The following is a 22,196-nucleotide window of genomic DNA, read 5'->3' on the forward strand; positions in this document are numbered from 1 at the left end:
CAGCCTATGTTCTCACCTGTGCAGACCATAGGTAGTACGATAGGTTTTTAATTTCCATTGATCCCCGCTTCTTGTTGCGTATGTCGGGATTCGTTTGTTTAATCTTGCTACTGTTTGAAGAAAAGACGTGTGACTAGACAAGTCTTGTTTAAGAGCTGAACACAGACCAGAACGGGACATTTTTGGTATGGGAATGAGGCTACACTTTGGCAAAATTTTTAGAGGTGTGAAAATTCCGCGGGCCATGTTCAGGAAGGCGCTTAAAGTTCCTTCTATTACGTGTAACTTGAGTAAGTTTGCCTTAGCTGTAGCATCACAGACCCGGCCACAGTAACTAGGGCGAAAATTAAATAGGGAGGGACACATTAGGAGCATCGTACTGTTTGCGAATACGTGCCGATCATGGTAGAGAAGAAAGAATTTGAGATAATTTTGTAGTTATGTGTATTATATTGTCACCCGAAGATCTTAATCTTAATTGAAAATAACCCCCAATACTTTGAACGTTGCTACTATTTCTAAGGGACAGAACCTTCAAGATATAATTTCGCTTGAGTGAGCTAATTTGTTTTTAAATCGCAAGGTCACAACCTTCGTCTTAGTAATATTAATTTTTGATGCTTTTTTTCAGGGTTTATTGGTCTAATAGTTTTACATGCTGTTTGCTTTATCTACTAGATCATCTGAATTTTCGCAGATATAAATACAATTATGTAATCCGCATAAATAACGAATTTTACAAGCGGTAAAACACGAACAATGTCATCAATGTCGATATGCCAGTGAATAGGACCAAAAATACTTCCTTGAGCAAAAACCAGAACCTACATGCATCGCAATATCTTACTCAGGGTTTATTCACCAGAATAGTGCCTGCGCTCAAAAAGTTGTCCATGTTGCGCGATGTTCCAGGTGCCGGAGCGTGGATCTGGGCACTCCCCGTGATCGGACTCTTCGCGCTTTTCTGCCTTCTCGTGGTCTTCATCAGGCAAGACCACAAGTCAGGTAGGCTGCCGTCTGAAAATCGAAAACTGGTTTTTGAGAGAAGTAAATGGCGCAGGAACTGTCTCACATATATCGGCGGACACCTGAACCTCGCCGTAAGGGAAGGGATAAAGGAAGGAGTGAAAGAACAAAGGAAGGAAGAGGTGCTGTCAGGGGGGCTCCCGATTAATTTCGGCCACCTGGGGATCCTTAACGTGCACTGGCATCAAACAGCACACAGGCGTCTTTTGCGTTTCGCCTCCATCGAAGCGCGGCCACTGAGCCACGGGGATGACTGTGCCTTCTGAGCGCCACGGGAATTTGCACGGCACATGAAACGTAGTCCTGGACGGAAGGTTTCATTTGCGTTATTGCACTATCACGACTCACCGAGGTACTGCCCTCCAGGTATGCTGCATTCTTAGGGGCGCTAAACAGCAGCTCGACCCCTAGGCATCCATTAGGTAACCGAAACCACTGATTCACGCCGCATTGCACATTAGAAAAAGGCTGGTAGAAATTTAAGTCGTTTTACTAAGTACAAAAAACAGCTTCACTTTCTTGACTTGATAAGTTGACTTCGTTGGATGTAATACTTGAGTGTTTACCGCGCATGCGTTTTGCAGTTGAAGGAAAGGAACGTTTAGTACGTAGTGGATGGCTTGTTGGTTCAACATACTGACGACGGCACGCAGTAACAAACACACACAAATGAATGACTGCCGCAAACACAGGCGCTGACTAACAACACTGTGTATTGCCTTGAACTGGCTTGTATAGGCATCAGTTCCATGACAAAACAAGGAAGAAAAAACAACTCACGCACCCGGGGCAGAATTACCTCGTTGGTGCAGACCCTTCCCTCTAATCACTAACACGTTCATGGGATGGGTGCGTAGTGTTGGGGTCGCCACCTATGAACTTAATAGTGGCGCCCTCTTAAGCTGAAGCGCAGCTAGGGGGTTTGGAATAAATCACTTTGTGTTTTCTCCTGGAGCGGAGTGGTCGCCTGGCTCTCTCTTTCTCACGGCCTCCCGGCACGACAGCAGGGGAACGCCCACGCAACATGGTGTCAGAAGTGACAGCAGCGTGAAAAACTAGTCTTAAAAGCAGCTCTCAATGACCGCCAACGGCGAACAGGTGCTCCCGGAAAGCGCCCAGCAGGTCCAGTGGCTAGGCCTCACTCTGCAGCCGCCAGACGCGTTCGACTTCTGCAACCCTGCAAGTTGGTCTTCATGGAAGTCTCGCTTCGAGGACTATGCCGCTGTTTCCGGACTACGGAACGCTCCGCAAGACGTGCAAGTACGTACGCTTTGTACTGTATGGGCCCGGAAGCTCGCTCGCTTTCTAGACACCTTTTCACTCGACGCTGCCGAGTTAGCCTCCTACAACGCAATCGTCAAACGCTTCACGGAGCACTTCGTGCATCCCTGTAATGAGCTCTATGTGTCGTCTCGCTTTCACAAGCGCGTAAAACAACCTGGCGAGAGTGTCGACGCATTTTACGCCGAACTGTTCAAGTTATTCAAACGTTGCAACTACCCGTCGCCGGCGGTGGAAGAACGCTTGGTCCGGGACAGGTTTGTCGTTGGATTGCTCGAAACGCGCCTCTCCGATAAGCTTTGCTGCTCCCCGAAGCTCACTCTAAAAGAAGCTTGGACGCAAGCTCGTCGTCCGAGGACGCGGACAAGGAACGTTCACTCGTACAGGCCACCTTGCAAAGCATGGTCAATATTGATGCCGCGACTCAGAAGTTTTCGCGACGGCAGGTCGACGACAGAACACGCTCAATGGACGTGAAGTCGGAACGCTATCGTGACATTCCGGTCTGTTTCTTCTGCGGCCGCGCATATCATGCACGCTCAGGGTGCCCGGCAAAGAGCTCTATGTGCAACAGCTGCGGTAAGAAAGGTCATTTTGCTGAAGTTTGCCGCTCCAGGAAGCCGAGGCAGGCCAAACCCAATGCTGTCCAAATGCATGCTCTCGAGACGCCAGCTAAAGCCAAGTATGTGCATATCACAGTCGACAGCTACACAACTCAGTTCAAAGTAGACTCGGGTGCCGAGGTTTCCGCAGTTCCAAGTGACTTCCCCGGAGTCCCGGCTGAGCTCGCCAAGGTAGACGCTACTTTGACAGGGCCCGGTGGCCAACCTCTGTGTGTACGGGGATCGTATTTGCCACAGCTATCTTGGCAAGGGAAGACCTGCTCCCAGCAGTACCTTCTGAAAGGTACCTTTCAGTACCTTTACTGGGTCTACCAGCCATCCAAGCTCTTGAAGTTGTGAAATTTTTGAGTACTGTCAACACTCCTCAGCCAACGCTTCATGCGGAACTGTTCCGTGGCCTCGGCACGCTCAGAGATGAGTACGCCATTCGCTTGAAACAAGATGTTGTGCCGTTCTCACTCAGTGCACCTCGACGGATACCAATCCCGCTGCGTGAAGGTGTTCGCCAAGAACTCGAAAAACTTGAAAGCGACGGCGTCATTCGCCGTATTGATAAACCAACTCCGTGGTGCGCCGGACTGGTGGTAGTACCAAAAAAGGATGGAAAGTATCGTTTGTGTGTGGATCTGACTCAACTAAACAAAGTGGTTCTCAGGGAAAGACACATTTTGCCTACTGTTGAACAAGTTTTTGGGCTCATCGGTGACGCAGCCGTTTTTTTGAAGCTCGATGCAACTGCAGGCTTCCACCAAGTCAAGTTGTCAGCAGACTCGCAAGAATTGACAACTTTCATCACACCTTTCGGTCGCTATTGTTTTTGCCGACTGCCCTTCGGCATCACTTCCGCCCCGGAGTATTTTCAAAAGCAAATGGCCAGAATCCTTGAAGGTCAGGAGGGTGTTGTCAACATGATTGACGATATTCTTGTATTTCGACGTACCAAGCAGGAACATGATACAAGACTTGAGCAAGTGTTGACTCGTCTTGCAACTGCAGGCGTCACCTTGAACAAAGACAAGTCTTGTTTTCGGGTCTCCGAGGTCTCCTTTGTCGTCGTCTCAGCACAAGGCATCAAGCCAGACCCAGGCAAGATCGATGCAGTGTATGCAATGCCACCTCCCACAGACGTTGCAGGTATCAGACGTTTACTCGGGATGGTAAATCATCTTGCCAGGTTCTTGCCTCATATTTCGGAAATCACTGCTCCGATACGCACCCTTCTGATTAAGAATGCTAGTTGGACTTGGCAGCATGAACAGGAAGCTGCATTCAAAAAAGTCAAGAAACTTCTGAAGTACGAACGCTGCCTGGCCAAGTACCACCCATCGGATGCCACAACAGTCTCTGCAGACGCCAGCTCTTTTGGACTCGGAGCAGTCCTGCTACAAGCACAACCGACTGGTGAGCGGAGGCCAGTAGCCTTTGCCTCAAGGGCAATGACGACTACAGAACAAAGGTGCAGTCAAACAGAAAAAGAGGCCTTGGCTACAGCGTGGGCAATCCAGAAGTTCGACGAGTTCATCAGGGGCATCACCTTTACCGTAGAAACTGATCACTTCCTCTCGTGTCATTGTTTGGCAAAATGGAACTTGACGAGCTTCCTCCGAGGGTGCAAAGACTCAGGCTTAAGACAATGCCTTACCACTTTCAGATCATGTACGTGCCCGGATCATGTACGTGCCCGTGCATTGTCTCGCATCCCTCCCAAAGTGCCCGGATCATGTACGTGCCCGGATCATGTACGTGCCCGTGCATTGTCTCGCATCCCTCCCAAAGTGCATCCAGTAGACACAGTGGAACTTTTTGCTACCGAAGTCGGGGCTTCTGCTCCAGATGTGCTTCCTCTGAACATGCAGGATATCAGATATGCCCAAAGTTGTGATGGAGAATGCACCACGCTCATCTCTTTCTGCCAGCACGGCTGGCCAAAGAAGTCGAAGATACCTCTTCACGTCTCAAAGTATGAATCAGTGAAGGATGAACTTTCTGTTTGTGATGGTCTTCTCTTCAAAGGCACTCGCCTCTTGATCCCCGCAGCAATGAGGCCAGCAGTCTTGACGCTTCTGCATGAAGGACATCAGGGAATCGGCCGCACCAAGGCCCTCGCTCGTGAATCTGTGTGGTGGCCTGGCATAACAGCGGAGATAACCTCCCTCGTGACCAGCTGTGAAAGGTGCGCCCTTACTCGAGTGAATTCAGCGGAACCACTCCTTCCTACAAATCTCCCTGGTCGTCCCTGGGAAGTTCTGGGCATGGACCTCTTTCACCACAATTCTCAAACCTTCTTGATGGTAGTGGACTACTACTCCCGGTTCCCAGAGGTGGTGACACTGAAGAGTACAACAGTTCCGGTGGTCATTGAGGCGCTCAAAAGCCTATTCGCCCGTCATGGGATACCGCAACAGGTTAAGTCAGACAACGGTCCACCATTTTCTTCACGCGAATTCACTGTATTCGCCGCATCTTATGGTTTCGACCACATCACCAGTAGCCCCCATTACCCACAGTCTAACGGAGAGGCAGAGCGAATGATCCGGACTGTGAAAGATACCTTCCGGAAGGCAAAAGACCCTCACTTGGCCCTTCTGAGCTACAGGGACACACCAGGTGTGAGTGGCTTCAGCCCGGCTCAGCTTCTAATGCGAAGGCAACTGAGAACTCGAGTCCCAAAGCCGGATGAGAAGCTTCGTCCACACTGGTCCGAAAGGGAGGATGTAGCCCTCAGGGATGATTCTTACAAGAAAAGGACTGCAAAGGACTTCAACCGACATCATCGCGTCAGGGATCTGCCATCACTTCAGTCTGGTGAGCAGGTCTGGGTTCGACCTGACCAGGTGCGTGCTACAGTTGTGAGCAAGGCACAGCGTCCAAGGTCCTTCGTCATCGAAACGGAGCGAGCAACGATTCTGCAGCGGAATAGTCGACACCTTGTTCCCTTTGTGCTAAGGGCAGCAGATCCAGCACTTCTCCAGCCTCACCCCCTAACTCAAGAGGCAGCAGCACGTGATCCGCCGCCTGTTACAGCGGGACCTTCACGTCCTGGTGATGGTGTTGTGTTTACCCGTAGCGGCCGCCGTGTAGTACCACCAGACCGCTTGAACTTGTGACTGAAGGGGGGAGATGTTGGGGTCGCCACCTATGAACTTAATAGTTAATACCCCTGTCACACGGGCACTTTCGATGCTCATTGAACTCGATCTGCATCGAGATTTTCGAGCACGCTCGAAACATCCAGTGCTACACGGGCATTTTCAATGCTCCTTGAGAAGTTTCCCTCACGTGTATTAGGTGGCGCCAAATGTTTCTCCAACAGCTATAACAAGGTGATGTCCGGCAACACTGTGCAGTCGGGGGCAGCGGCAGCCAAATCCGTAGCCAGACGTGCGACGCACCTCTGTGCCTCTGCTGTTGTGCGATGGAACCCTAGGGTCCGCAACGCCTCCGCGATTTCTGCGTAGACTACGGCGTTTCTCTTCTGGTGCCGCAAATTATCTATGCGGTCTAGCCAGCAGTCGATGAGAGCGGCTGTCTCGCGCTCGCTCCACAGTTTGCGCGTCGACGAGCAGGAGGACGCCATCTTTGTTGTTTACACTGACGGCGAAGCTTGGAGCGTGGTGCCGAGATTATATATAAATATGTTTGCATATAAGCAGGCATAGTGCCTGAAAATGTTCTGTCTTGCATTTTAAACAATTACAACAACAACAGTTGTAGTTTCGTTTCGTTAACTAGTGTTTATTTTTATAGCTTCGTGAGAGCGAGAGTGCTTTCGATTGTACTTGGAACCTCAAGCACTCTTGAGGGGCCGGCATCGAGTCAAGCAGGATCGAGGTCGATTGCGCTTGAAAGTGGCCGTGTGACAACCGTCGATCTGCATTGAGTTAGATGAGCATTGACTCAATGAGGATCGAAAGTGCCCGTGTGACACGGGTATAATAGTGGCGCCCTCTTAAGCTGAAGCGCAGCTAGGGGGTTTGGAATAAATCACTTTGTGTTTGGTCCTGGAGCGGAGTGGTCGCCTGGCTCTCTCTTTCTCCCTGCCTCCCGGCACGACAGCACGGGAACGCCCACGCAACACGTAGGAACAGCAGCTCTTTCTTCCTTAGGTGTATCAGAGAATCTTGCGATAGCCCGAGCTTCTGCTACCGCCCGTGTGGTGGCGTCGGGGCACTTGCGCAGAACGGCCGTTCCTCCAAAAGCAGTAGTGTAGTCTTTGCACTGGCTTCTGGGCTTGCTCAGCTAGTTTGCATCCCTCAGACTCCTTCTGTGTTCTAAAATAAACATCTACAAGACTCCTCTGTCCCCGCGTGTTGGGCTAGTCTTTTTATCAATCTGAAGAAAACCTGCCAGCTGATACATACAATCGAGTTAACTGAGATAAGATGCCTTTAATTTATAAACGACTCCGCGTATACGTGCAATTTCATTTTGACCAGGAGAGTTTGATGCTGCAATGAATATGAAGGCTTTTGATAGGTATATATATATATATATTGTGACGCCCATGAAAAGGCAATACCCATTCTGCGTGGTCGGCGTTGCTGGATAAGCCGAAGATGAGGAGAACGAGGTTGGGCCGTCTCGTGCTCGGCAAGCGGACCCAGCTGTTTTGCGATCCTCCGTTCCAGTCTTAATAAACCACTGGGCGTAACATCTTGGTGGAAGGTGCCGGGTATTCAGGTTCCTCCGAAGACGGATCCCCAGATTCACATTCGCCGCAGTCGTCGCATTGTTGGTCTGCCGCCTTCTGTGCCAATGATGTCCCTGGACGGCGACGCTTCGAGGTCTGTGCCCAGCAGTTCGTGGCAGCATTACCGGGCGCCACGGTCATTGGCGGGTTCATCTAGCGACGACGTCGATGAATGGCTCACCCACTACCTACGGGTGAGTCGCTACAACAAGTGGAACTCCTCCGCCCGGCTTGCGAACGTCGTGTTTTCACTAACCGACAAGGCCCTAACATGGTTTGACAACCACGAGGATTCCCTCACGACTTGGGACCGCTTTGTAGAGGAGCTGAAGAAGTGTTTCGGTGATTCAGTCGTAAAGAAGAAGCGGGCTGAACAAACACTTGCGCAAAGGGCTCAGCTCCCCGGTGAAACATGCACAAAGTATATTAAGGAAATCGTGACGCTATGCAAGGTCGTCTCTCCTGCCATGACAGAGGAAGACAAAGTTGGTCATTTGCTTAGAGGATTCGCCGAAGACGTCTACAATTTTTTGATCGGAAAAGAAAGTCTCGAGTCCGTGTCTGACGTCATCAAGCACTGCCGGACGTTCGAGACGTTGAAAATGCGTCGCATCACACCGAAATTTGGACGTTTGGCCGGGGTGACGACGGTGGCAGCTGTAGACACAACATCGTCGTGTGATCTTGCTTCCACAATCCGCCAGATCGTCCGCGAAGAGTTAACCAGGTCACTGGAACTCACTCGAAATTCATCAGAGCTCCCTCCTGTGTATCTCACGCGTCCTACTCCGCCATCCGACGTTAACACAGCGGACTTTGATGATCACCGGGTACCCCGAGGGCTGCGGCCGAACAACACACCGCGATTGCCCCCGGAGCACCGTTCCGGCTTTTACCAGCCTGTGCCGGCCACATACGACGAGAACTTTCGGCCCAGTCCATCGTATGGTGACTACTTGCCGGCGCAGCCTGCTCCCGGTCCATCTCTTGTGTGTTACCGCTGTGGTCAACCCGGACATATCTCCTGATTTTGTCCCCGCCGACAACCATCCCGTTACGGCTCCTCGACCTATCCTCGGCGTCCGGATTACCAACGCCGTCCTTCTCGATACCCGTCCTGCCCGCCTGATTCCGGCAATTCATGGCCTGCACAAATGCGGAATCATTCGCCGGCATCTGATAGAAGTCTGACGCCGCCTCCATCCTTCCGAACACGTCGATCTCCATCACCCCGACGCCGCTCCTCCTCGCCTCCGCCGGAAAACTAGTCGCCGCGACCGATGGGGGTGAGGTTGCTGGAAGTCTGCCGCCGGAAGTGATGCCCCTGCCTGTAGTTATGTTACTGAACAAAGTACATGTGCTAGTGGATGGTGTACCTGTGATGGCTTTAGTGGATACCGGTGCTACTGTTTCGGTTATGAGTGCTGCGTTTAAGTCCCTCCTAGGAAGAAAAGTTTTGTTTCGATGGGACAAAAATGTCCAGTTTTGTGGCGTGAGTTGTGAACCGTTGCCAGCAGTTGGAGTGTGTAGTGTTAAGGTTTCTTTGGGTGGTGAAGTCTTCAGCACGGAAATGGTGGTGCTCAGCCGGTCGACGCACGACGTTATTCTTGGCCTAGACTTTTTGCAAATGTGTGGCGCTAACGTCGACTGTCACACAGGTGAGCTCAACGTCGGCAAATGTTCCACCACTGATCTTCTAGAAGGCTTGTGCAGTGGAGAGAGTGTTTTGTGTTGCTCGAGATACTGTTGTGCCTCCTCCTTCGGCTGTGTGCGTACCGGTTTCCTGCCCCGATACCGCTCTCGGCGTGTTTGATGCGGCTGTGGAACCGAACCACTTGAACTGCATGAAGAAGAACATCTTGGTTCCTCATGCCATGATTTCCGTCATCAACGGAAGAACTGAACTGTGGACAGTGAACAGTTCGACGGAATCTGTTGTTCTGCCTGAAGGCCTGAAGCTTGCGTCATGCAGCCAATACACGCCGGTATCCGTTGCCTTGGTTACCGACGCCTTGGGCGCAGCAGCACCAGAGTTTTACGACGAGTCGCAGTTGCTCCGAATGATCGACAACTCGCTTTCCACGCATGAGCGCCGTGCACTTTTTACCATCCTCAAGCGATATTCCACTGTGCTTGACTTTTCACAGCCCGGTGGCCCACCTTCCATCCCCTCGTCTCGAACCCTGCACAGGGTTGACACTGGTACGTCACATCCGATCCGCCAAAAGCCCTACCGAGTGTCACCGTCTGAACGCAAGGTAATCAATGACCAAGTGCAGGAGATGCTAAACAAAGGCGTTATACAAGAGTCCTCAAGTCCCTGGGCTGCTCCAGTAATTCTTGTCCGGAAGAAAGATGGATCATGGCGTTTTTGCGTGGATTACCGTCGTCTGAATGCCGTCACGAGGAAAGATGTATACCCCCTACCTCGAATCGACGATGCCATCGACTGTCTTTTTTCAGCGTCCTACTTCTCTTCTATTGATCTTCGGTCGGGGTATTGGCAAATCCCCATGCATCCCGCAGACAAAGAAAAAACAGCTTTTATTACGCCTGATGGCCTTTATGAGTTTAATGTGATGCCATTTGGCCTTTGCAATGCGCCCGCCACTTTCGAGAGATTTATTGACACTATACTCCGCGGTTTGAAATGGGAAACCTGCATGTGCTACCTCGACGACGTTGTCATTTTCGGAAAGACGTTCAGTGAGCACAACGACCGTTTAGCTCTCGTCCTCGGCTGTATGCGCCAAGCTGGCCTTGTGCTTAACTCTAAAAAGTGCCACTTTGGTGCGCGACAAGCGTTAGTGCTTGGACACCTCGTTGATAAAGACGGCGTCAGGCCTGATCCAGCCAAGACTGCAGCTGTCGAGTCGTTCAAGCCACCACAGTCTGTTAAAGAGCTGCGGAGTTTCGTGGGCTTATGCTCTTACTTTCGCCGCTTTATTCATTGCTTTGCGGATGTAGCTTACCCTCTGACAGGTCTACTTCAGAAAGATGTGGCTTTCGAGTGGACACCTGAGTGGGACTCCGCCTTTCGCCAACTAAAATTCCTTTTGACGTCTCACCCTGTACTTCGCCACTTCGATCCCTCCGCTCCCACAGAGATTCACACCGACGCCAGCGGTGTTGGCCTCGGCGCTGTTCTCGTCCAGCGATGCGACAACAAAGAGCACGTTGTTGCGTATGCGAGTCGCTCGCTCCGCAAGCCGGAGCGCAATTATACAGTCACTGAGCAAGAATGCTTAGCCGTCGTCTTCGCCACGCAGCGTTTCCGTTCCTATCTGTACGGACGCCCGTTCACCATCGTCACCGACCATCATGCCCTCTGCTGGCTCGTTAACCTTCGTGACCCGTGCGGACGCCTTGCACGGTGGGCTCTCCGGCTACAAGAGTTCGACTACACAGTCGTCTATAAGAGTGGTCGCCGTCACGCTGACGCGGACTGTCTTTCGAGGCTGCCCCTTCCTGAGTCGGAGTCTAACATCGATACGTTGGACCACTGCGTCGCGTCAGTGTCACCTGTTTTTCCTGATGTCGCAACGTTCAAAGCGGAACAGCAGAAAGACTTAACCCTACAGTCTCTCCTTGCGGAGGCTGAAGACCCTTCCAACGTCAGCCATTTTTGTGTGTGAGATGGTCTTTTGTGGAAGAAAAACTATTCTTCTACGGGCCAGCGCTTTCTGCTGGTAGTTCCGAAGAGCCTGTACTCCTCTTTCTTGCAGGCCATGCACGATGACCCTACATCTGGACATCTTGGTTCGGCACGGACGCTGCACCGTACCCAGGCGCGCTTCTATTGGCCGAAAATGCGGGCCACGACTGAGCGCTACTTCGCCAGCTGCACTCAATGTAAACGATACAAGCGACCTACTAGCCTTGCATCTGGTCAGCTTCACCCTGTGACACCGTCTGCAGCACCGTTTGAGCAAGTGGGCATAGATCTGCTGGGCCCGTTTCCAAAGTCCTATCATGGGAACCGCTGGATAGTGGTTTGCGTCGATTACCTTACCCGGTATTGTGAAACGGCAGCTCTACCCTCGGCTACAGCGTATCATGTGTCCTCGTTTCTGCTCCGATTCATAGTTCTCCGTCATGGACCTCCAAAAGTTATCATCAGTGACCGTGGTCGGCAGTTCACCGCTGACGTCGTGGAGCAGCTTCTCCGTTCCTGCGCATCGCATTTTCGCCATTCCTCGCCTTACCATCCCGAGACGAATGGGCTCACTGAGCGCACGAACCGCACGCTCACTAACATGCTGTCAATGTATGTTGATTCAAGGCACAAGAACTGGGATAGCGTCCTGCCGTTCATCACGTATGCGTTCAATACCGCGCGCCATGAGACTACTGGCTACAGCCCCTTCTTTTTACACTATGCACGCCCCCCACGCTACACCCTGGACACAATACTACCATTCTCTGACGAGCTCCATGAAGATCCCTCTATCGCTGAGACACTCTGTGTCGCCGAAGAAGCCCGGCGCCTTGCTCGCCTTCATGTTCTCGCCTCCCAAAATCGGTCAAAAGCGCGCTACGATTCCCACCGCCGTCGCGTTACTTACAGTGCCGGTGATTTAGTCTTGTTGTGGCGGCCTATCAGAAAGCGAGGGTTGTCTCAGAAGCTGCTGTGTCACTGCGATGGACCCTACGTCATTATTGACCAAATTAGCGAACTCAATTACCGCATAGCTCGTCTCACGGCAAGCGGACGTCGTTTAGTGCGAACCGAAGTCACTCACGTTGCCCGGCTGAAGCCCTACCATTCGCGCGGCGCTTCTTAACTCGCCCAGCGGGCTTCGGCTGCGTAGGGGGAAATGTGACGCCCATGAAAAGGCAATACCCATTCTGCGTGGTCGGCGTTGCTGGATAAGCCGAAGATGAGGAGAACGAGGTTGGGGCGTCTCGTGCTCGGCAAGCGGACCCAGCTGTTTTGCGATCCTCCGTTCCAGTCTTAATAAACCACTGGGCGTAAAAATATATATATATATATATATATATATATATATATATATATATATATATATATATATATATATATTCAAATGTTATGCTGTCATTTATGAAACTATTTGTAATGAGTTCCTTCTGCATTAGTAGTGCTGTTTCCGTAGAACGATGCTGAAAGAAATCTTGTTGAACATCATCCAGCACGACGTCCTTAGCGAGGTAGCTGGATAATCTAGAGTGGATCACTTTTTCCATGACCCTAAAAAAAATAGGCAAGTCTGATATGGGCCTGTAATTTTTCATCAGATGAGTGCTCTTACGTTAGTTATTTCTGGCATTGCACCATCTGCCAAACCAAGATATATCGCTCTTTGCGCGGCCCATTCTTATACATTCACTTATTTATTCCCATACCTGAGATGCTCTTACTGGAGTATTATGTGATGGGGTTACGTCAGAAACTGGGGCGCGAACAGAAGCAAACTGAATATCGGTATGCAACAGTAAACAAGACTGACAGTGAAGCAAATGATATTCATCATCTTTTTCTGCTTAGTCAATAGCTCGATCTGTTTCTTGTCTTGGCTCCACATTTCCTGTGGTGTTTCCCACCAGTACCTCACCTTTTACTAGAGCATTTTATATTGGTACTCATAGAAAGTCATGCCTCGGTTGTACTGTAGAGAGAGCGCAGAGATGATGGTATTCTTGCCTCCTCACAGCGCTAACTAAACAAGTGTTCAGTGAGAAGCCTGGGTCCGTTAGCGAAGCATTGGCAAGAATCAACCTGAGTCTGTAAATCTTCCTAGCATTTTTAAGCTAACCGTACAATATCGTCCACGTCTATTAAAGCACGGAGCCACTGCTCTGCGAAAGTTTCCCCTAGCCTGTACCATAAAATATAACCTAAAATACTTTCTTGTAGCCTTCATTCCATAATTTTCATGAAAATAAAGAATGAGCAGTACCAGTGATGGTCAACAATCCTGCCTTACTTCTTTCCGTATCTGGACAGCTGTACTACTTACCCCTTCTCATACCATTTAAACTTTATTATCTCGGTATATATTGTCACGTAGCAGTTGGTACAGGTAGCGCCGCGTCCAGACGGCAGAGGAACGCCAACACCAAGATGATGCCAGCACACACCGAGACGGCCAGGATGGAACGTCGAGCTTCGTCTTCTTCAGCAGCGAACCGCGTGGCGCACGAGCTGCGTGCCGAACAGCCGCCGAGCGGCTATTGTTGTAGACGCGGCATTACCCTCCCTCTCGGAAAGAGCATCGGCCCGAAGCTTTAACAAGAAAATAGGGAGAAAGAAACAAAAAAAACAGAGTAACGCACAGCACTTAGTCACTGAATGTCTCGCGAAAAATAGGGCTTCATCCGCACGACATGAACAATCTCTGGTCTCTGCTGGCGGCGAGTAGTCCGGGAAGCCCCATCCGGGAGAACTCCATAGGCTACGTCGCTTAGCTGACGGAGAACTCGGTAGGGGCCGAAATACTGCTTGAGCAGTTTTTCGGAAAGGCCACGGCGTCTAATGGGGGTCCATACCCACACTTTGTCGTCCGGGGCGAACGTCATCAGTTTGTGGCGGCGGTTGTAACGTCGGGCGTCACGGTCTTGTTGATTCAGGATGCGCACTCTTGCAAGTTGTCGAGCTTCTTCTGCGCGAAGCGAGACCTCCTCGGCGCCAACGTCGAGGTCGTGGCCATCATGGGGCAGCATTGCTTCCAACATTGTCGACACTTCGCGGCCGTACAACAGACAGAAGGGCGTCCTCCGCGTGGTTTCCTTTTGAGCCGTATTACACGCGAAAGTAATATATGGCAGGATATCGTCCCAAGATCGATGCTCCACGTCAACATACATGGACAGCATGTCGACGAGAGTTTTGTTGAGGCGCTCGGTCAGGCCATTCGTCTGGGGATGGTAGGCGGTTGTTTTCCTGTGAGTAGTGCCACTCAGCCGCATGAGGGATTCCAAGAGTTTGGCAGTGAAAGCGGTGCGTCTATCCGTGATAATTAGTGCTGGAGCGCCATGCCGGAGGACGATGCGTTCCACGAAAAATTTCGCAGCCTCGGCTGCTGTGCCGCGCTGGAGGGCCTTGGTTTCAGCGTAGCGCGTAAGGTAATCAGTGGCGACGATAATCCACCGGTTTCCCGAAGATGAAGTTGGAAAAGGGCCGAGAAGGTCCATGTCAACTTGCTCAAACGGGAGTCTGGGCACTTGAACGGGATGTAAAAGTCCAGCTGGCTTGACAGGGGGTGTTTTTCGTCGTTGACAATTGCGGCACGTGCGCACATAGTGTCGTACAGTCGCCGCAAGCTTAGGCCAGTAATAGCTCTTTTTGATCCGAGCCAGAGTGCGGGCGTAGCCGAGGTGACCTGCGGTGGGCTCGTCGTGATACGCCTGCAAGATTTCTTCACGGAGAGTCGCTGGAACGACGAGGAGGTAGTCGCTTCCGGTTGGAGAAAAGTTGGCTTTGTACAGCACGTTGTTGCGCAGACAAAAGGTGGTCTGGGTTCTTGCGAAGGGCTGGGGAACCTCCGTGGTACGTGCTTCCAGGAAGTCGATGAGAGGTTTCAGCGCCGGGTCCTCACGTTGCTGACTGGAAATAGTCGCTGCGTCTGCGGCTGCGATGACAGGAAAGTCCGGTTCGTCGTCGTCGCGCGCAGCCTCGACTGGATATCTGGACAAGCAGTCGGCATCGTTGTGCTGGCGCCCTGATTTATACACGATGGACATGTCAAACTCCTGAAGGCGCAAGGCGGCCAGAGGGATCCCGTAAGTTCGTCAACCAGCAGAGAGAGTGGTGGTCGGTTACAACTTGAAAATGTCGGCCGTACAGGTAAGGTCGCAATTTTGTCACAGCTCGTACCACGGCAAGGTATTCTTTTTCGGTCGTGGAATAATTAGATTCAGCACTAGACAGAGTGCGGCTGGCGTATGCTATTACGCGCTCAGCGCCGTCCTGCCACTGGACGAGTACAGCACCGAGACCCACGTTGCTGGCATCTGTGTGGTCGAGAGTCTCCGCACGAGAATCGAAATGACCAAGGACAGGCGTGGTTTGCAATCGTCGCCGTAATTCATCAAATGCCTGCTGCTGCTGTTCTGTCCACGTGAATGGGACGTCCTCTCTTGTAAGATGCGTCAACGGTGCAGCAAGTCGGGAAAAATTGGCAATGAACCGCCGGTAATACGCGCAAAGGCCCAAAAAACGCCGGACCGTTTTCTTGTCCGAAGGAGTGGGAAAGTTGGCGACGGCAGCTGTTTTAGCAGGATCCGGCCGGACTCCACGATGGCTGACGACATGCCCCAGGAAAAGGAGCTCCTCATAACCAAAGTGGCATTTCTCGGGCTTCAACGTCAGGCCGGCAGATCGTATAGCCTGTAGCACGGTCAAGAGGCGCTGGAGGTGTTCTTCGAACGTTGGCGAAAATACAACAACGTCGTCCAGATATACCAAGCACGTCTGCCATTTCAGGCCCGACAAAACAGCGTCCATCATTCTCTGAAATGTTGCCGGAGCTGAACACAAACCGAAAGGAAGGACCTTGAACTCATAAAGGCCATCCGGCGTCACGAACGCTGTCTTCTCGCGATCCCGCTCGTCAACTTCGATCTGCCAGTAACCACTTTTTAAGTCCAGCGAAGAAAAGTAGCGCGCGTGCCGCAACCGGTCCAGAGAGTCGTCAATGCGTGGTAACGGGTAGACGTCTTTCTTGGTAACCTAGTTAAGCTTCCGGTAGTCAACGCAAAATCGCAGACTACAATCCTTCTTCTTAACCAAAACCACAGGCGAAGCCCACGGGCTCCTCGACGGCTGAATAGCACCATCCTGCAGCATCTCTTTGACTTGTTCAGCTATGGCTTCACGCTCCCGCAGTGAGACACGGTATGGGTTTTGTCGAATTGGTCGGGTACTGTAGTCCGTAATGATGCGGTGCTTAGCGAGAGGCGTCTGTTTGACTGCCGACGTAGACGAGAAACAGTCTTGGAACTGATGCAGTAGGCCGACTAGGCTCTCCCTATCGGCTGGGGGTTAGCCTGGGTTCACGTCGAGGATCAGCTGAGGTGTGCAAGAATTGGACGTTTCGCTCTGGAGGGCAAGGCAGTCGTTAATTTCGGCGATGCCCTCGAAGTATGCGACCGCAGTGCCCTTGGCGATGTGTTGCCGTTCGGTCCCGAAATTCATTAGAAGGACATCTGCCAGGCCGTTCCGTAGCGTGACGATACCTCTGGCGATGCAGACCCCATGAGAGAGCACAAGCACAGTGTTCTGTTCTGCTACGCCATCAGCACTGCACCGGTCGTCACAAAAGACGGTAACGAGGGCACAGGATCGCGGAGGCACGGTCACATCGGCGTCGATTATGCGCAGGGCCACTCTGCGTGGTTCGGTGTCGGCTGAAATCGTTCCAGGGGTCGAAAACGTTACCAGACGATGAGGAAGGTTTATGATGGCACCATGCTCGCGCAAGAAGTCCATTCCGAGGATCAGGTCTTTGCAGCAGTGCGGCAGAACAATAAAAGTGCCAACAAAAGCAGAATTGGCAATGGTGACTCGAGCAGTGCATCTTCCGACAGGCGTCATGAGGTGACCGCCAGCAATACGAATTTGAGGTCCATCCCAGGCTGTCTTTACCTTGCTGAGACGATCCGCGAGGTGTTTGCTTATTATCGAAAAGTCCGCTCTTGTATCGACTAAAGCAGTCACTGGGTGCCCGTCAACGTGAATGCGGAGGTCGGCGCTAACTGCATCGGTGTTAGGGAAACTCGGGTTCACAGAATCGGGCTGCGGCAGCATCGGGATCTCGGCAGCGCGCTCCGGCGGCGTTCGGGGGTCTTCGTTTCATCCGCTGTCAGCAACCTTCCCACCTGAGGTCGCCGCTTTCAGTTTCCCCGGCGCGGGCTTGGAGACCGGCCCCGCAGTCCATCTGAGAAAGCCTGGCAGCTGGGCGACGTGATGCGTGCGGGAGACGGAGATCGGGATCGGCGGTTATAGGTGGTGTCATGGGCAGCAAGGTACTCCTCTATTTCGGGGGGTCGCTCACCGAAACGGGGACAAGGAGCGCCACGTGGAAAACCCCGGAGGCCGATTTCACGGTAGGGGCAACGGCGATACAGGTGGCCGGCTTCCCCGCAATGGTAACAGAGCGGCTGGTGATCAGAAGTGCGCCAAACAGCCGCCTTCCGGGCCGGTGGACGCACGGCAGGCCCTCGCTGAGGCCGCTGGTAGAATGACGGTGGCGGAGCGGTTGGCGGCGGCGGGTGGTACGGCAAGCGTTGCACAGGTGGCAACTCGGAACGGAGAGCCGCGGCGTAGCTCATGGGGCGTGGCTCCGGCATGACTGGAGGAGGCGGTGAAAATGCTTGGCGAATCTCGCCGCGCACAACCTCGGTAAGAGCCGCAGCCGTCGGATCAGATGAGGCAAGGGTCAGTTTCTGCAGCTCTTCACGGACCACCGCGCGTATGAGCTCACGCAGCGACGCATTGTCGCTGGACACGCTCAAAGAAGCCGCACTGGCGCTTGGCTCACCGCACAAGGAGTCATTTCGGCGACAGCGCTGATGCAAGGCCCGCTCAATGGCGGTCGCCTCTTTGATGAAGTCGGCTACCGTCTGCGGGGGATTCGGGACCAAACCAGCGAAGAGTTGGTCCTTCACACCTTGCATCAGGTGACGGAGCTTCGCGGATTCCGCCATATCTGGGTCAGCGCGCCGACAAAGACGGGTCACGTCCTCGGCGAACATAGCAACGGTCTCATTAGGCTTTTGGACGCGAGCGTCCAGGAGGCGCCGCGCACGATCCCGGCGGTCCGTGCTAGCAAAGGTGTCCCGGACCTGCTGGCGGAAGGTATCCCAGCTTTGGAGATCGGCCTCCCTGTTCTCGAACCAAATCTTGGCTCCGTCTTCGAGGGCGAAATACACGTTCCGCAGCTTCTGCGCAGGGCTCCATTGGTTGAAATCGGCAACCCGCTCAAACTGGTCAAGCCAGTCTTCAACGTCTTCGAAAGTGACGCCATGGAAGCTGGCTGGCACACGGGGTTGCTGGAGCGTCAAGTGTGAAGCGCTAGCCTGCGCCATGGTGGTATGCTCACCAGGTCGATGAGTGCGTGCCTCTTTTGGGAGGAGACCAAACTCTGGGACCAGTCCCAGGAGGCGGCGGCTGCTGCGGTGAACGGGCGTGCAGACAAGGGGTAGCTGGTCGGGACTCGATGAGCGGCTGTCTGAAAAGGTGCTGGACATGGGACGTCGAGCCCGCAACCTCCACCAGTGTCACGTAGCAGTTGATACAGGTAGCGCCGCGTCCAGACGGCAGAGGAACGCCAACACCGAGATGATGCCAGCGCACACCGAGACGGCCAGGATGGAACGTCGAGCTTCGTCTTCTTCAGCAGCGAACCGCGTGGCGCACGAGCTGCGTGCCGAACAGCCGCCGAGCGGCTATTGTTGTAGACGCGGCAATATCCTTTAGGAAGTCAATTATCTCATGACTGATACCTTCAGCTTTCGTTATGTTTCGCAAGATTTTCTTATTCACCTTGTCGTGAGCAGCGATTATAACTGGAACGGACGTCTGTTTTCCGCCCGCGAAGCGCCATCCCGGCAAGACGTCAAAAAGGGGCACGCATCTTCATGTTCCCGGTAGCGGCTTTTTTCTCCTCTCGGGATGACAGATATTTTCAAGCCGTGCAGAAGAGGGTAAGAGAGAGCCCCCTTTCCTCCGATTCATGAAAACCGTACCCAACTTCCTTCCCGCCATGGCACTGGTAGCACGAACGCCAAATACAGACTACAGCGTTGAATAAGGCAAAAATAGAAGTTTTTTTCTGAAGACAGCTAATGGCTCACTAATTGTCTCACTTCTAGGTGAACACCTAAACCGAGCAGTGATGGAACGCAGGAAGATGGGAGTGAAAGAAGAAAGAGAAAATTGGCGCCGTAGGGGACGGCTCCGGAATTTCGACTGGCTGGGGATATTTAACGTGCACTGAGACACCGCACAGCACACAAGCGCTTTTTAGGAAGCACGCGCTCCTAACCATTCGCAATATCTTGCATGGCAAACTAGCCTTCACAATTTATAGTGAACTGAAAACCAAGCCTGCACCTTTTTTGAAGACATGCCTTGATAAAAGCGCACTCATGACTTGCGAAGTAATGCTAGCAGGAAGGAAAAACTGCAAATAATGGCGCCCCAATACTCTCTTCGAATACCCTAATATTTTCTAGCAGCTTGCTTGTCATGGAGGCTGGAATCGAATGATTTCTATCCACAATCTCAAATTGGGTTCCACTATTAAATTGGAACGGAAGACGGTCTTGCGGTTTTGGCTGCGGACGTACTTAACCATTCTCCCCATGGCCATCTTGTTCGTACGGTGATCCTTTCTGGAATCACAAGGACATATGACAACGCCCTTTATTCTGCAATTTTTGGCACGCTTCAAGATCTCGGTCTCCCGCATTGGTTTCTCCTCTCAATTTAATCATTTTTAACAAACAGAACGTCCAGTGTACGCGTCCATGGGAAGCCTTTTGGTCACTTTACCTCCAACCGCGGTGTACGGTACACCGGCACCATGAGAGGTGCCTCAATCACACTCACACTCACGGCTACTCGCACTCACATCCACTCATTCACACTCACACTCATGTCCGCTCACACTCACAACCACTCACTCACACTCACACTCATGACCGCTCGCACTCACACACGTGACCACTCGCACTCAAAACCGCTCACTCACACTCGCACTCATGACTACTCTCATTCGTAACCACTCACTCACGATCACACTCATAACCACTCGCAGTCACAAACATTCACTCACACTCATGCGTATGACCGCTCGAAGTCACAAGCACTCACTCACACTGATGACCACTCGCCCTCACAGCCACTCACTCGCTCTCACAACGACTCACTCGCACTCACAACCACTCACTCGCTCTCACAACGACTCACTCGCACTCACAACCATTCATTCACCCTCATGTCCACTCACTCTTATTCAGGTTCACTCACTCTTTCCTTGTTTGTTGACAATTAAGGAGGAGATGAGAGATTTACTACCGCGGCCGACTTCCATCGTGGCTCCCCTAGCGTAGCCTGAGTCGCAAAGATGTGGTGGTGAGGCGCCCAGGCTTTGGCGGGCTAGTTGTCCAATTTTCACAGTTTCGATGCTCGAAGTCAGTGGTCATTCGTCACGCATATTCCATGCAACGAATGCTACGCACGTGTGCTCCCGCGCTTGCTGCAGAAACGATGAGTGCCTGTTAAGATTTAGCTAAGACCCTTAGACAAGTTTTTAAACGTTGTCCATAATCATGCACAGGATTCTCCATGAGAATGCGCCAAGTTTCCGCGCAGTGATCCCCCCCCCCCCCCGCAACCTCCTTTCACCTAGGCCCCTACGGCCATAACGTAGCGCAAGGATGGGGAATGATTATAAAACCTTTATTTCCATGTGATGGAATTGCAGAATATACGATATTATTCAGTAGTAGTTTTATTTTAATCTGTAACATCAACAGAGAAATCTATAGCATAGAGAGGATAAGCGGCTGGTTTTCTGGCACTCAAAATGCGAGCAAAGGCAGTGGAAAGCTTCAGGATGCTTGTGAGCGTCTCCGCAAGAGGTCTTGTCTTCACTCAGATGAAGACAGTTCTCTTGTTGAAACGTTCGCAAGCGCCCTGAGTCTTTCCTTTCCCTTGTTCACCACGTGACCACCGGCAGAGGAAGGCACTCACTGCGTCGCTGAAGCATAAAAGTAACATCGCGCTTCCGGAATAATTTCCGTTCTCTCTAGACTCCAGAAAAATGTAACACATTTGTTGTTTGGTTATCGTCACTGCAAAAGAAACCTGAAAAGATTGTTTTCAAATGACCCGGCAAGTGAACAGCTCTTGGAACGCAACATCATGGGTCTTCCGCCGTTAAAAAACTTCCTTGACCATACCACTGCACTGTAAACAACGACGAAACAGGTCTGACAGAGTAAGTGTATGGGGCAGACTTGGCGATTAGGGGGCTTGGACGATTGGGGGCAGGGAGGTGCGCACCCCCCCCCCCCCCCGTTCTTCCTTGTGCGCGCGCTTATGACGGTGTCTAAGTAAGAATAATGGGTTTACCTTAACAAGTCGTGGATGGTGTTTAATTACCAATATTTGGTCTTCCGTGACAATGACATGTCCATGAGTCTGCATGAACACATTGAAGTCATGTGGTGACTATGAATACTTTTCTCGCAATGAGAAATGGAGGGTGTTTTTCAAACGATCGATTGATTTCCTCACGGAAAAGGAAACGGCTGGAATGGGCAAGAAGTTGAGGATTTCAGCGCGTAATAACGATGCTAGGGGGAGTTGCCATTCATTTACCAAACCTCCTAAGCTTACTATGTGTGACCAATGTGTGGATATGTCTGCAGTGCAGTACGTTTTCTTCATTGCACGCAGTCCCTGTCTGAAGGAGGTTTTACAAACCAGCGCGGTGTTTTTGACGCCAGTCCTCGCGGAGATCACGTGCACATCCGCGTGGTAATAGGGGGTGCTTACATTGCGCCAGATTGTTCCCCAATGTCGTTCGCGGAAGAAGGCGTATGCAGCT

General features: G+C 51.9%; 2 protein-coding genes and 1 pseudogene across 4 annotated transcripts in view; all 3 read left to right on the forward strand.

Annotated features, from left to right (window-relative positions):
• Positions 1 to 22,196, forward strand: part of LOC149337714 (uncharacterized) — a 149,976-nt gene that overhangs the window by 93,219 nt on the left and 34,561 nt on the right. For 2 of the 3 annotated variants that reach the window (XM_089553479.1, XM_089553477.1), the window contains exon 3: positions 913 to 1,005. The exons of the other annotated variant lie outside the window; for it this stretch is intronic. The gene's annotated coding sequence lies outside the window, so the exon portion shown is untranslated. The remainder of the gene's footprint in view (positions 1 to 912; positions 1,006 to 22,196) is intronic. 3 annotated transcript variants of the gene reach the window in all.
• Positions 5,035 to 6,037, forward strand: LOC149337715 (uncharacterized). Its single transcript, XM_089554934.1, has one exon. The coding sequence runs from the start codon at positions 5,183 to 5,185 to the stop codon at positions 6,035 to 6,037; it is 855 nt and encodes a 284-aa protein (XP_089411060.1). The 5' UTR covers positions 5,035 to 5,182.
• Positions 7,594 to 8,888, forward strand: LOC149337716 (uncharacterized; annotated as a pseudogene).

Source organism: Amblyomma mixtum, chromosome 7 (genome assembly GCF_055824585.1).
Source record: "Amblyomma mixtum isolate Tamu chromosome 7, ASM5582458v1, whole genome shotgun sequence".
Classification (NCBI taxonomy): domain Eukaryota; kingdom Metazoa; phylum Arthropoda; class Arachnida; order Ixodida; family Ixodidae; genus Amblyomma; species Amblyomma mixtum.

Coding starts and splice junctions, on each gene's coding strand:
- LOC149337715 (XM_089554934.1), top strand. CDS start 5,183: ATGGACCTCTTTCACCACAATTCTCAAACCTTCTTGATGGTAGTGGAC.